Genomic DNA, 13,467 nt, shown 5'->3' on the forward strand with positions numbered 1-13,467 from the left:
GAGCCATTACCAGAGGGTCCCCCTAAGTCTGGCCTGTGAGAAGAATCCAGCAGAGAGGCGTGCACAAAGAGGGTGAGCATGTGGAGCAAGGAACTTTTATGCACTTTGTGAGCAAAAGGTGAGGCTGCAGGTGACGTTCCGGAAAGGAGGTGCCATCTTTAAAATCCCTTCACACATTTTCTTGATCCAGGCAGTGCAAACATGATCACTAGTCACCAGCACCATCTCCTAAGGAAGACTGAGTTTCTCCATCATGGGCACCTATGAGAAATGCTGCAGCTAGACATGCCCCCTATGGGCTCCTCCACACCGTGTCCCAGTGAAGGCAGAGACAGAGAGTCAAGGGGAGATGCAGCTCTGTGGCTTTTTGAGGGGGAACATGGGACTTGCAGCTGAGCTGTTTAGACTTCAGACAAATCTCTCCCGGGAGCTCCCCTTTTTCCAGAGTACAGATGCTCATTAAAGACGGTGGTTGAGACCTCGCTTCCCGCCCCAGAAAGCTACAAATACTAACTATATCACTTCGCTGGAAAATACTTCATCTTCCCTAAATCCCTCTGCAATGGGGAGGCTTAAATAGCTTCACCCACAAGGAACTCTGCCCCCAGCCTGCCTAGCAGAAGAACACACGCAGAGGGTGCCTCATACAGTGGTTACAGATACAGTGTTCTGTAATCACTTAAAATAAACGGCTACTTTAGAGCAGGATATAAACTTTTAAGCATGTTTTTCTTTGTATCTGATGAAGCTAGAAATGCTTTCTGTTTCAAAAATAAAAGAAAGCAAACCCAATAAATAGCAAAAATAAAGTGTGTGGATATAGGCAAAAATACTTCACACATACTCTCTAGTCCCCAACTCCTCTACTATCCTAACCCATACCCAAAGAAATACTTGCACTAGAGACATTCAGAACTCAGTTCTCCGATCCTTGCCTGGAGGAGAATAAACTCTAGAGAGAAATCAATGTGGCAGTGAAAGTTCTGGATGGAACTGTGAAAACTGGGGGGCAGGTCCCTGGGGAGCTAATAACTCAGTGTTCTCAAGAAGTAATTTGTTTGGTTTGGGTTGTCCCGAGTTAAAATGCACTCAGGAGAAATGACTCTTCCCCAGTGGATGTAATCACCCATCTGCTCACTGACGCATTTGTGCTGAAAGTCGTGATCCAGATACCTGAATCCTCCCGCCCTCAAAGCCCTGCTATCGGGTGACCACCGTGAGGTCCTCTTACGCAGGGCCAGCCTCCTCCAGGACTCTCGGATACCTGCTCAGTGCCCGGTTTATCAGGGCATCTTCCAGCTCCTGCCAAGGGCCCTGGTCGTGTCCACCCTGGCCTACAAGGGGAGCTGGATCTCACCCAGAACAACTCCTGGGTTTTGCTAGACCGTACCCCTGAAGAGTAAGATTTTGTTTCGGATCGACAGATTCAGCACCAGGGCCAGCTCAGCTTAGGCCAAACTGTAAAAACTCTGTGACGATCAAGCAAAGCCGGATGAGACCCCTCTTGAGGATAGAAAACACGAGGGAAAGACAGCGACTCAGCAGATAGAATGTTCCCTCCAGCTGAAGTTTTCCATGGAAAAGCATAGGACATATTTGCAGCGACTGATTCAAAAGGCCTGCCTGGACACTGTCTCTTGAAGCCGGGACCCCTCTGCATGCCGCCTTTGTTGTTCCAGCTAAGAGTACCCAATGAGAGAGGTGCAGTTTGCGCATGGGATACAGCTGTTCCTCACTGGAATTGAGAGAACTGAGCCTTCTGGGAGGCAGGTGGCGCAGGGCTGGATATGGGCTCCTCTGCCTGCCGCTGGATCAAGTGACACCCTCGTGCGGTCGGCCAACGGTTCCCACGGAGGGAAACGGAGACTATGTTCAGAAAGATCCATTCCATCCTCCACCACGGCCCTCAGGGGAAGGCGGCAGCCGAGGGCCCCTACTACGCAGGAGCCAACCCCAATGTCAGGCTGATTCGTAGTAGCTCCATGTACGTGGTTGGGGACCACTTCGAGAAGGCCGGCGAGTCCTTGAAGAAGTATAGAAGCACCCACAGCATGGACACCAGCCTGCATTACCTGCAGCAGGAGGACCGTGCCTGGATGTACTCCCGCACCCAGGACTGCCTGCAATATCTTCAGGAGCTGCTGGCCCTGCGAAAGAAATATCTCAGCAGCCTGGGTGACCTGAGGCCCCGGCGCGCACAGGGCGCTGGGTCCACCTCCTCCAAGTCCTCCAAGGGAGCACAAAAGACCCCAGCAGAAGGCAAAGTAAGTGTGAAACAGGCTGGCTGTGAGCTGTGGTTCTTCCCAGTCTTGGGACACTTGCTGGGAGTCCTCCCTCTTGAGTGGGTCTGACAGGTTCCATTATGGGCTTCAGTTCCCACACCTCCCTGGCTCCTTAGGAGATAGGGGGACTGGATTCAGAGCAGGGGACAAGGGCAGGGGCTTCAGAGCCACCAGGTTCCACACCGGTGTCTAAACATATTACTTATTGTCTGACTTGATAGAGGGGGCAATGCTTGCATGGCTTAGCAGAACAGCAAGGAATTTCCCATGAATGCTTTGCTCTTCTTAAAACAATTGCTGTCGTCACACGCGAAAGGCCTGGAGCCAGACACAAGTGTGACATCCGGGAGAGAAACCTTGTGTGTTCACCTCACTGTTGGTGCTCACTTCAAGGCTTAGCAGATATTACCTTCCTCTTCTTTTCTAGCATGCGGATATGCCAGACCTGTTTCAGAAGGGCACACTGAGGTGCAGGGACCCATCTCTGTCTGCTGGGCCAATGACTCCCTTATTGGTTTCCTTGGCACATTTCATTTTATGCCAAGGGTTTCTCTACGTAGCCTAGGATGGCCTGAGCTGGCAGTCTTCCCACCTGGGTCCCCTGAATGTGCCGCCAGGCCACCCTGTCGTCATGCTGCCATTTCCCGTTGTTTCTCATTATTTATTGTACCCGTAGTTTGAATGTCACCTGTTGAATATTTCTAATGAACGTTTTCCTGATGGCCAGACTAAGTGCTCAGAGCAGACCCCACTCCCTCCGCCAGAGAGTCCTGTGGGCTCCTCAAGGTTCATTAATGTTGAATGACTGATTGGACTGTTATCAAATCTCTAGGGCCTGGCTTAGCTAACAGGTTTCAATTGTTTGCACTTAATACCAGGTGGAAATGGGTTAAATAATCCTTTTAGATGTAAAAGTGTGTCAGTGTTGAGCCCCGAAGAGGGCCTCCTAGTCTGGGGTCAAGATGCTGAAACCCATGCCAGTTTCTTCTATTGGAACTGGTACTGGGGACGAAGAGGGCCGCAAGGCTCTGGGCTTCCTTCCAGCCTGAGTCTCCTGGGAATCGGGGTCTTGCTGGCGGAGAACAGCTCTGTGTTTGCCTGAAGATGGAGCCCTCCCTTTTAGGACACAGCTGGCTTCTGACAGTGCTGAGGATGGGGGGTGGGCACACAAAAGCAGCTCCCCGTGGAGCATGACATGGCCACCCGCCAGGTGTGACCACTGCAGGCTATCTGGCAGCTCGGTTCAGAAACTACTCTTTCTTGTTTCCCCGGATTTCAGAAGAAATTTATTTGGGAGCAGCCATTGGTAAGGAAAAATGTATTTATTTACAGTTTGACCAGAACTAGAGGGAGAAAATTCTTTGATTCTCTCCCCTTCCTGAACCCTGTTTCAATTTTATAGAAAAGACAACATTGCAGTTTTATGGAAAGAAATGCGTATGCTGATTTAGCTGTGAGAGAGGCTGAGTCCTGTGCCATCCCTTCCAGGGAGGCAAGCTCCTCCCCCTGGTGCCAGGGTTTCAGCCTATTTTCTCTGTTGGCACTGGGCAATTGTTGCTCTTTGGGCCATTGTTTCAGGGTCTTTTACATTTGAAGGGCGAATATTGAAAGCGTGCTGACGGAGAACAGACCAAAGTTTGATTTTTTTTTTTTCCTGCTCCTCTCACTTTTCTGGGCCTGTTTTAGTGGCCAAGCCTTGGACGTGGTGCCATGCCTTGGGAGGAGTAGTGCCACTCTACAGGTGCTGGTACCCAGTCCATCCTGCTACACCCATGTTTATTACCACAGAAATGCTAGGAACGTCCAACCAGCAGCCACAGACCAGCTGCTGGCACCGTTTGCCCTCAGCCTACAGAAAGCCATCTGCTGGGCATTCAGTCTCCAGGGCCAGCAGGGTAGCCACCATGAGAGCTCTTTCCTCCTGAAATGCCCTCGTGGTCCTGCCAACAGTCAAGAATTAGGCCTGCACTATTCTTTTTCCTGTTTTCCATTATGCATTGACTTGGATGTTGTCTCTCAAAAATTCACATGTTGAAGATTTCGTCCCAGCACCACAGAAGGAGATCAGATTTGGAAATAGTGCAACTGGAAGTTTTAGGGTCAAAGCCCAGGCTCAGGAAGCTCCAACAAATTCCAGTTCAGGAGAAGAGCAGCCATGAAAGGCAGAGAAAGGAGATTTAGTCAACGTGGCCACATCGGGCAGAAGATCAAATAAAGGAGTCCAGTGGTCCCCAGAGTTTTAGAGCAAAGCCCGGGCTCTGGGAGGCATAATGAGCAGTCTACCCCAATACAGCAGTTAAAGAGACTGGATTAGTGAGAAGGGAGGAAGGGGAAGTGACTAATTCGGCTGCAGTGGGAAGAGGAGAAAAATTATCCATCTTCAGGACACTGACGTGAATTCAGGCTTAATACTGGACAAGCAGGATGTATAGGAAAACAATCCTGGGCAAAGTGTGCTCCCCCTCATTACGTCACCAGCTTGCCTCTGGGCTGTCCTGCAGGGCGGTCTTGAAAAGTTGTTAGCACCGCAGGATGTCTCTTTCCTGGAGGCAAGTTTCTTCTCTGGGAGCAGGGTTTCAGTCTTTCCCTACTGCAAGGGTGAGATGCCTAGGGGAATTTAAATTCTCCTTTGTGTGTGTGTGTGTGTGTGTGTGTGTGTGTGTGTGTGTGTATGCATGCATGTAAGAGGTCAACTTCAGACTTATTGCTCATGAGCCATCTACTTTGGATTTGGGGACAGCATATCTCTCTGAGATCTGGGGCTCACAAATTAGGCTAGGTTGGCTGGCCAGCAAATCCCCGGGACCCACCTCCCAGGCACTGGAATTATAAGTGCACTTTTTATGTGGGTGGTGGGAACTGAACTCAAGTACTTATGCTTGTGTGGCAAGCACTTTATTGACTGATGTAGTTTCTTAGCCTTGAGATTTTTTTAATTCTCAGGGAACCATTGTTTCAGCGATCTGACTGCACAAATCTGTCTAAAATTTTAGTCTTCGCTACTGCCCAGACAGTTCTCTTCTTTGCTTCAGACCTCAGTTTTGAGGTATTTGCGGTGATATTCTGGGTTTGTGAAAATCTCTGAAATACTTATTTATTGCTGAGACAAATATCACAAGCAGCATTGGAGGGGCCAAGGTCAGAGCACATGCGACCATGCATAAGGCCACAATGCTGTAACTTCTCAGCTCAAGTTGCTTTAGGAAAGCCTGGCATAAGTGAGTTCATTTCTGCTGCTAGTTTTGAAACAAATTCTGTTGATAGAGATCCCACATCCATTTAGTCCCAAAGAAATACACAGAGGTCTACATTAATTATATACTGGTTGGCCTGTTAGCTCAGGCTTCTTATTAACTCTTATAGCTTATTTTAGTCCATAATTCTTGTCTGTGTTAGCCACGTGGCTTGGTACCTTTTTCAGTGAGGCAGTCACATCTTGCTTCCTCTGTGTCTGAATGATGACTGCAGATTGAATCTTCTTCTTCCCAGAATTCTCTTGTTCTCCTTGCCCTGCCTCTACTTCCTGCCTAGTCACCTGCCTAAACTTCCTGTCTGGCTACTGGCCAATCAGCATTTTATTAAAATACAAGTGACAGGGTACAAACCATTGTCCCACAGCATTTCCCCCCTTTTCAAAACAAGAACTCTGAATTGAATCTCCTTTGTTTAGCTTTTCTTCTGACCATTACCCATAACAACATGTAACCAATATTCTAAACAAAGGCAAGCATGCATAATCCATTTTTCAGAATGTGGGTATAGTTTTCCAGGATACTTCCTATTGATTGGGGGCACTGATAATCTTATGGGGACCTAAAGAAAATTTTGAATTATGATCAAGTCCTGAATGCAATATTCTGTGAAGCTTGATCATCTCAGCCAGCAGCCTTGAAACTGTTCTGGGATGTAGAACTCAGACATCTGGGCCATCTGCTCCTACCAGAGATTTCTCAGGAGGTCTTCCTTGATCAAACCTTATTTTTCTTAGCCCAGAATGAATCAATAACCTCTCATTTCCTGTGGAAACAAAAGCAAAATCTTTTCTCTAAAGTAACATACCTTTTGACTTAAATTTTGAAGTCAAGGCATTTTCAAAATACACATGTTGGATTAATCCAACAGCATTTATAATCAAATATCTTTTTAGCAGCTTTTGCTCCTTCCTTAGCCATCAAACAATTTAAAGACAACACAATAACATATAGCATCTAGCCTCTCTGTGTATTTTTCATCTTCACGTGGCTTTATTTTAAACTCTATTTCTTTTATTTATATTTTTAATTTTTGGCTTTTTGAGACAGGGTTTCTCTATGTGCTGTGGGACAATGGTCTGTTCCCTGTCACTTGTATCTTAATAAAGCACTGATTGGCTGGTAGCCAGGCAGGAAGTATAGGTGGGGCAACCAGGCAGGAAGTAGAGGTGGGGTGATGAGAACAGGAGAATGTTGAGAAGAGGAAAGGTCAGTCTGCAGTCAATTACTGAGACACAGAGGAAGTAAGATGCAGAGAAAGCAAGAGAGCAAGTGCATGCTTTATAGCTGCATTTATAGTATAAGAGACCACACCCAAGTGGGCTGGTATCTTAAAGGCTATTGACTGAAGGGGCGGAAGGAGCTCACACAGCAAGGCTTCCTATGAAACCCTGGCTGTCCTCAAACTCAAGACCCCCATGCTTCAGCCTCTCAATGAAAGGCAGGAATCCCCTGCCTTGGGTGAGTTCATTCAGAGATGATAATGCCCCTCTTGCTTCTCAGCAATTTTCTTTGAAGACATTGATGATTAGTCATCTGGTTTAATATCAACTTTCCTTCATTACTGGGACAAGATCTGTCCCAGATGGGCTGATAATGATCCCACATCATGAGGGACAAGTAACAGAGACTAAGGAGTTAGTGCCCAATAAAGCCCTTTATGGTAGATTTTAATCAACTAAGTAATATGGCTAAAAAGGTGGCTCTTAGGCCAAGCCCACTTGAAGTCCATTCTTAAATTTCAAGCTGTCTGTCCTATGGATGATCTAGTAACCTGGGTGTGTGTGTGAGGGGGATTAGTCCAGGGTCCTTTGTTAGAAACTGTTTTCGCAGGATATTAACAAATGGTGGTCACTGAGTTATGTAAGATGAATATAAAACACAGCCAATAAATGAAAATACTTAAAGAAAACTAGTTTGTGGGGCTGGAGAGATGACAAAGAGGTCAATAACCTTTGCTGCTCTTTCAGAGGACCCAAGCAAAGGTCCCAGATTGGGTCATTTACAACCACCTGTAACTCTGTCTCCAAGGATCCAGTGACTTCTCTGGCCTCCCTAAACACACACATGACATTCACTCACACATACATGCACACATACACATAAAAATAACATAAATAAATCCTAAAAAGAAAAAACTCTGAAAAATCGAGTACTGATATACAGCTATACTACTTGATGACCAGTGCCATTGCCTTTTAATAATTAAACATGCCCAGTGTTAGGGCTTATCTAGCTATCATTGCTTAAAGGGTTAGTTCATGGTACAGTTAGGAACTGCACTGGGAAAGGTTAACTCCACTAACAATTCTAGTTTGGAGAAACCAGCTTGGGAAAATGTTCTCTGAGTTTGTTTGAATGAGAATGGTCATATGGTCATTCATATATATATATATATATATATATATTTGGGAAAGATTAGAAGATGTGGCCTTTTTTGGAGGAGGTGTGTCACTGTTGGGGTAGGCTTTGAAGTTCAAAAAGCCATGCCATTTCTAGTTAATTCTCTTGCTCTGCCCCCTATTTGTGTGTGAGAATGTAAATGCTCAGCTACTGCTCCAGCATCATGCCTGTCAGCCTGCTGCCATGTTCCCTGCTGTAATGGTCATGGACTCTAACCCTCTGAAATGGTCATCAAGCCCCAACAAACTCGTTCATAAGTAGCCTTGGCCATAGCATCTTATCACTGCAAAAAGAAAGTAACTCAGGCATTCTCCTAAGTACTGTGTCTTAGAAGGCTTATGTAACGCATAAGGGACGTTCATTTAACTTGTCTTTCTTACTTAAAACACAGAGAATTAAGTTCTAGTTTTATATTAGTGCATTAAATTGTGTGTGTGTGTGTGTGTGTGTCTGTGTGTGTGCACATGTGTGGTATGAGCTCAGAGGTGTGTGGATGCGGACTGTGTGGGTGCTCACCCAGAGCAGGACAGTGGATAGTCTTCTCTATTGCTGTCTACACTACCTCCTTAAGGACGGGTCTCCCACTGAGTTCTTTCGGCCAGGTTTACTGGTCAGTATCTTCTGGGATCTGCCTGTCTGCCCCCAGCTTGGGGTAGGTGCTAGAGATTCAAACTCTGACTCTCAAGCTTGTTCAGGAAACACTTTCCCCACTGAGCTGCCTCCCCAGCCCTGGTGCATTAAATTTTGACCCTGTGAAATCCTTTAGATAAAGTTATTTTGAAATATTTTTATAGTTTCTATAAAAACGCATCAATTACCATAAACAGATAGTACCTAGTGCAATGTGTGTGATAGACCCATATAACTAGAAATAGGAAGTCTTTAAAATCATTTCAGCCTAAACAGAAATTTAAATGAACTCTGATTCTTCTGAAAGAAAACTTGGAAAAACTAAGATTAAAAACATTAAATTTTAATTTTTTCAAGTTAGAGTTAACCCTTTTAAAATTTTACCAAAAGTAGATCAGTAATCTAAGAAACACTAATTGTTTTGGACAAAAAGTATTTTTAAAAACTTTTCTAAAAGGACCCTGTAGACAGCACTTTGTTTATGGTTAACCTAATTACATATAAATCTTTTAAGATTTGTTTTTCTTGTAGATATATCCATACTCCGGACAAAGCATTTATTGATACAGTCATTGAATGATCATTAAATTCATACCTAAAAATCATTTAAAAATGAACAAAATTTCTAATAATGATTTTATCATGTTGTATCTGTTAGAGGCTTACACTCTGTTGGATACATTATAAGAACATTTTCTGGCTGGGCAGTGGAAGTGCACACCTTTAATCCCAGCACTCAAAAGGCAGAGGCAGGCAGATCTCTGTGAATTCGAAGCCAGCCTGGTTTACCAGAGCTAATTCCAGGATAGGCACCAAAACTACAAAGAGAAATCCTGTCTCAAAAAACAAACAACAAACAAAACAAAAAAATCTGTTAAAAATATAATTATCAGATGACTTAATGTAGAGACTCTAAATCTAACACTACCTTTTTATGAATGAGGTTTGCTCTAGCTTGATAAATTCATAATGTACATACTGCAGAGTTAGATATGCAAATACCTAATCTCATAACATTGCTCCTAATACAGTGCATTATTTGCTAACAATAACTCGACATTGAGTGACAACTTTGTCTTTCCAGTTGAGAAATTCTTCCATCACATCATGGACAAAATACATGTATGTTTTCCATGGAGCAAAGTTCAGAAGCTGTGTAAGGGTGTCTCTATGTACTGGCCAGTCCTATACAGTTTTCTCTTTTAGGTTTATACTTGAAGTTTACTGAGCAAAAGCCTGCTTGGACCTCTTTTGGGCACTTAACATTAGCGTATTTAATTAGTTAATTACCTTTTTAATAGTTAATTACCCTTTAAAAGCATGGGGGCAAGGCTTTATAACAGCTCTTGCCTATTATATACAGAATAAATCTGCTCGGATTCTGAATGTTAGTAGGGATTGTGAGCTGCCTGGTGTGGATGCAGAGAGCTAAACTCTGGTCCTCTGGATGAGTAGTACATGCTCATAGACAGAACCATCACTCCAACCTCTACAGTTAACTTTCGAATCCCTATATTTCAACTAACAGCTTTTTCAAAGAACAAAGAAAAGAGATAAGGGAGAGAGAGGGCGAGGGAGAAAGAGCCCAGTAAAAGGCAAATCAGAGAGTGGATGTCTCATTCACGTTAACGTAGTACAGATACTGACCCCCAAACATTTATATTCCCATACGTTTTAAAGTAGCCATGCCAAGAACAGAGATGCTAGTATGTAATGAGTTAAAAAAAAAATCAATGCAAAAAATGAAGCAGGCAGAGGTTTGATAGTCAGTTCTTTTCAGGATCTCATGGCTTGGCCAAAATTGTTACCAGAGGTTTTAGAGTCAAAGCCTGGTCCCTAGTAGCCCTAACAAGACAGGTTCAGCTTCCTGTTCTCAACAGACCAATTAAGAGACAAGTGATTTGAAAAGCAGAGAGAGATGAATTCAGTGTGGCCACATGGGGAAGAGGAGTAGATAAAGAAGTGAGACATGGGATTATTTTGGGGTCCTAGAGAAAACATTTAAGCAGATGGCAGGAAGAACACATAGCCACACAGTGTGGTCTCATCCATCCCTGACCCATCATTGCTGGGTTCTAGTCTGTCTTGAAAGGTGATCCGATACAATGTCAGAACTGTGTTAAATATTTTCCTGGGGAGCAAGGTCCTCTTCTGGCACCAGGAAGTCAACCTTTCTCTCTCTCCAGCATGAGAAACAAAAGAAATTCCAATTCTCAGGGGCCCACGGTTCAGCGTTCTCACTGTGAATAAAGCGGCACAAGATTCTATAAAATCTTCTCTTTTGTCAGGGTGTGATGTAGGAGGTTCTTCAGTGTATGTGTTGCTTTTATTGGTTAATGAATAAAAAAGCTGTGATAGGGCAGAGTAGAGCCAGGTCGGAAAACTAAACTGAATGCTGGGAGAAAGAAGGTGGAGTCAGTGAGTAATGAAGGGGCAGCAGAGGCTGGGCAATTAGGAAAGAAAAAACATCCACAGAAAGTCAGGGCCATGCAAAAGCACACACCATCATTGAGCTAATCCAGATGCTACCGTGATCACCAACTTTTCCTGGGTACTTGCTGGATAGTGAAAACACAAAGAAGATCTGGACTTGTTCAAAATTCTGTTGATATGAAAGCACCAGGCCCACTGCTTAGGGAAGTGGACATTCACCCCCTCCACCAACTTCAGATTTTAAACTTTCTTATATGGTACCTGACATAAGGATCCCTGAATTGTGTGGTTGACAATGTCTTCAGTGATGTTTTAGGGATCGTGTGTTATTTATTTATTAGCACGTCCATGGAGAGCACACGGTTTGTCGGGAACTGTCCATGGTATATGAGATGATGCACCTGTTCTCACGCAGAGAATATGTGTGTGTGTGTGTATGTGTGTGTGTGCGCGCACGCGTGCACATATGTAATAAAAATGTTGGGGAAAAATTCTCTGAATAGCCTGAAGCAGGAGGATTGTCAATTAAAGGCCAGCCCGGGCTTTAGGGTGAGTCCGAGGCTGACTTGGGGGCTACACTATAAGACTTTGACTCAGGAACAAAGCAGCAACATGAAGAGCACTGAAGATACTCTCTCCCTGAGAATGGTGAGCCTCTGTCTTGCCCTTTGCTGTTTCTTCTGCTATCACCCCACTTCAAAGAGGACGAGAAAACCTAGCATCCTCTGCAGCTCTCTCTGGGCACCTCCCTCAGACTTGCTTGCTTAGGTTTTGGGGGCCCTCTCCTTGCTCCTCTCTATGTACAGTGCTGCTTCCTGCTGCTGATGCCCTGAGCTGTTTCACTTCTTTCTTTCCCCGTAATCATTCCTTGACTCCACTTGGCTTAAAAACTAGCTCTCATTTATACATACAAAGCTCATCCCTTTGAATGTCCAAGTCAGTGATGCTGAGATGCTATGAGCTATGAAACTTTAACTGCTATCTAGTTGGACATTTCCATCCTCCATTTCAGCTGTGTGTGTGTGACAGAATGAAGATAAGATGGAGTTTACCATTTTCAGTGCGGTACTTCAGAGCCCCTAAGTGACTGCTCTTTGGTGTCCTCAAACTATAGATAATATGTGCATTACAGCTAATGACTCTTTAAGAAGCCATTTTCTTTAAATGGTTTTATATCAGTTTTTTTTTATGAGGCTGGGGAAATGGCTCAATGGCTAGGAGCCTCTGCAAGCATGAGGACCTGCATTCAATCCCAGCATCATGGAGAAGCACTCCTAGAGCTCAGGCTAGCTGAGGGGGTCATCTGGGGAGGGGGTCAGCTCCTATGGAGCCCGCAGTGTGTAGGATGCTTGTTATTTAAGTCAGGGTTCCTGCTTACCCATCCCTGTCAGACAAAAGCGCATTCATTCTTCCCTGGACCTTCTAGCATTGAGCAGCTTGGGCTGTGCCCGAAGGAACAAGCTGCAAAATGCACACCTCTCCCTGTCACCTGACTGAAGAAAGTCACCTGATATCACCAGGGTGTCCAGAACCCATTGAAGTGTGCAAAACTCTAACAGAGGCTGGTCAGCAGCTGGACTGCAGAGAAAGGCCACACAGGCAGCTGAGTTTTATCAATTATCAAAGTGGGTTTCTCCTGGTGATGCTTAGCTCTCAGGGTCAGCCCACCAAGGCTGCTCAGTTTCACAAGATGTGATTTTAGAAAGGTATATTTGCTCTCTAGATAAAATTTATATGACACAAGAAATAGAAAGAAGAAAATAAAAATAACTTAGAAGTCCATGATCTGAAAATAATTACCATAATAGCTCAGGTGTGGATTTTGTCAATCATTTGTTTTTCCACACTGGAATTGCAAATTGAAACAAATGATACCCAGCTAAGTTAGAATTTCCAGTAAATGACAGATGAGTTTTTATGTTTTGTTTCTGTTTGTTAGTTTTCAAAATGGAGTCTTGCTGTGTTGCCCAAGCTGGTCTTGAACTCCTAGGCTTGTAGTAGGGGCTGCGGGCCTCTTCCCACAGCCCAGCTCATGGTTGCCTGGCTAGCTTATGCCCCAAAATAATGACACACAAACTCTATTCTTTTAAACACTGCTTGGCCCATTTCTGTTCATGTATGTAGCACCCTAAGGTGCGCTTACCGGGAAGATTCTAGGCCTACGTCCATCCTGGGTCAGAGCTTCATCGTGTCTGCTCTGGAGAGGAGAGCATGGCGTCTGTCTCTCAGAGGAGCTGCCCTGCATCTGAGCTCACTTCCTCTTCCTCCCAGCATTCTATTCTGTCTACTCCACCCACCTAAGGGGTAGCCTATCAAATGGGCCAAGGCAGTTTGTTTATTGACAAATGACCTTCCTCCATCATTTCCCTTTTTTCTGTTTAAACAAAAAAAAAAAAGGAAGGCTTTAACTTTAACATAGCAAAATTACATATAACAAAACAGTTATCAAGTAAAAATTACAATATTTA

The 13,467-nt window shown here is 44.5% G+C and overlaps 1 protein-coding gene across 1 annotated transcript in view; it reads left to right on the forward strand.

The window, feature by feature from the left end:
• Window positions 1-1,868: 1,868 nt before the first annotated feature.
• The window catches only part of C12H13orf42 (chromosome 12 C13orf42 homolog), a 30,341-nt gene continuing 18,742 nt past the window's right edge, over window positions 1,869-13,467 (forward strand). Inside the window, exon 1 of the mRNA XM_057786499.1 lies at window positions 1,869-2,264. Coding sequence (XP_057642482.1) covers window positions 1,869-2,264 — 396 coding nt within the window. The remainder of the gene's footprint in view (window positions 2,265-13,467) is intronic.

This window comes from Chionomys nivalis, chromosome 12 (assembly GCF_950005125.1).
Source record: "Chionomys nivalis chromosome 12, mChiNiv1.1, whole genome shotgun sequence".
NCBI classification, from domain to species: domain Eukaryota; kingdom Metazoa; phylum Chordata; class Mammalia; order Rodentia; family Cricetidae; genus Chionomys; species Chionomys nivalis.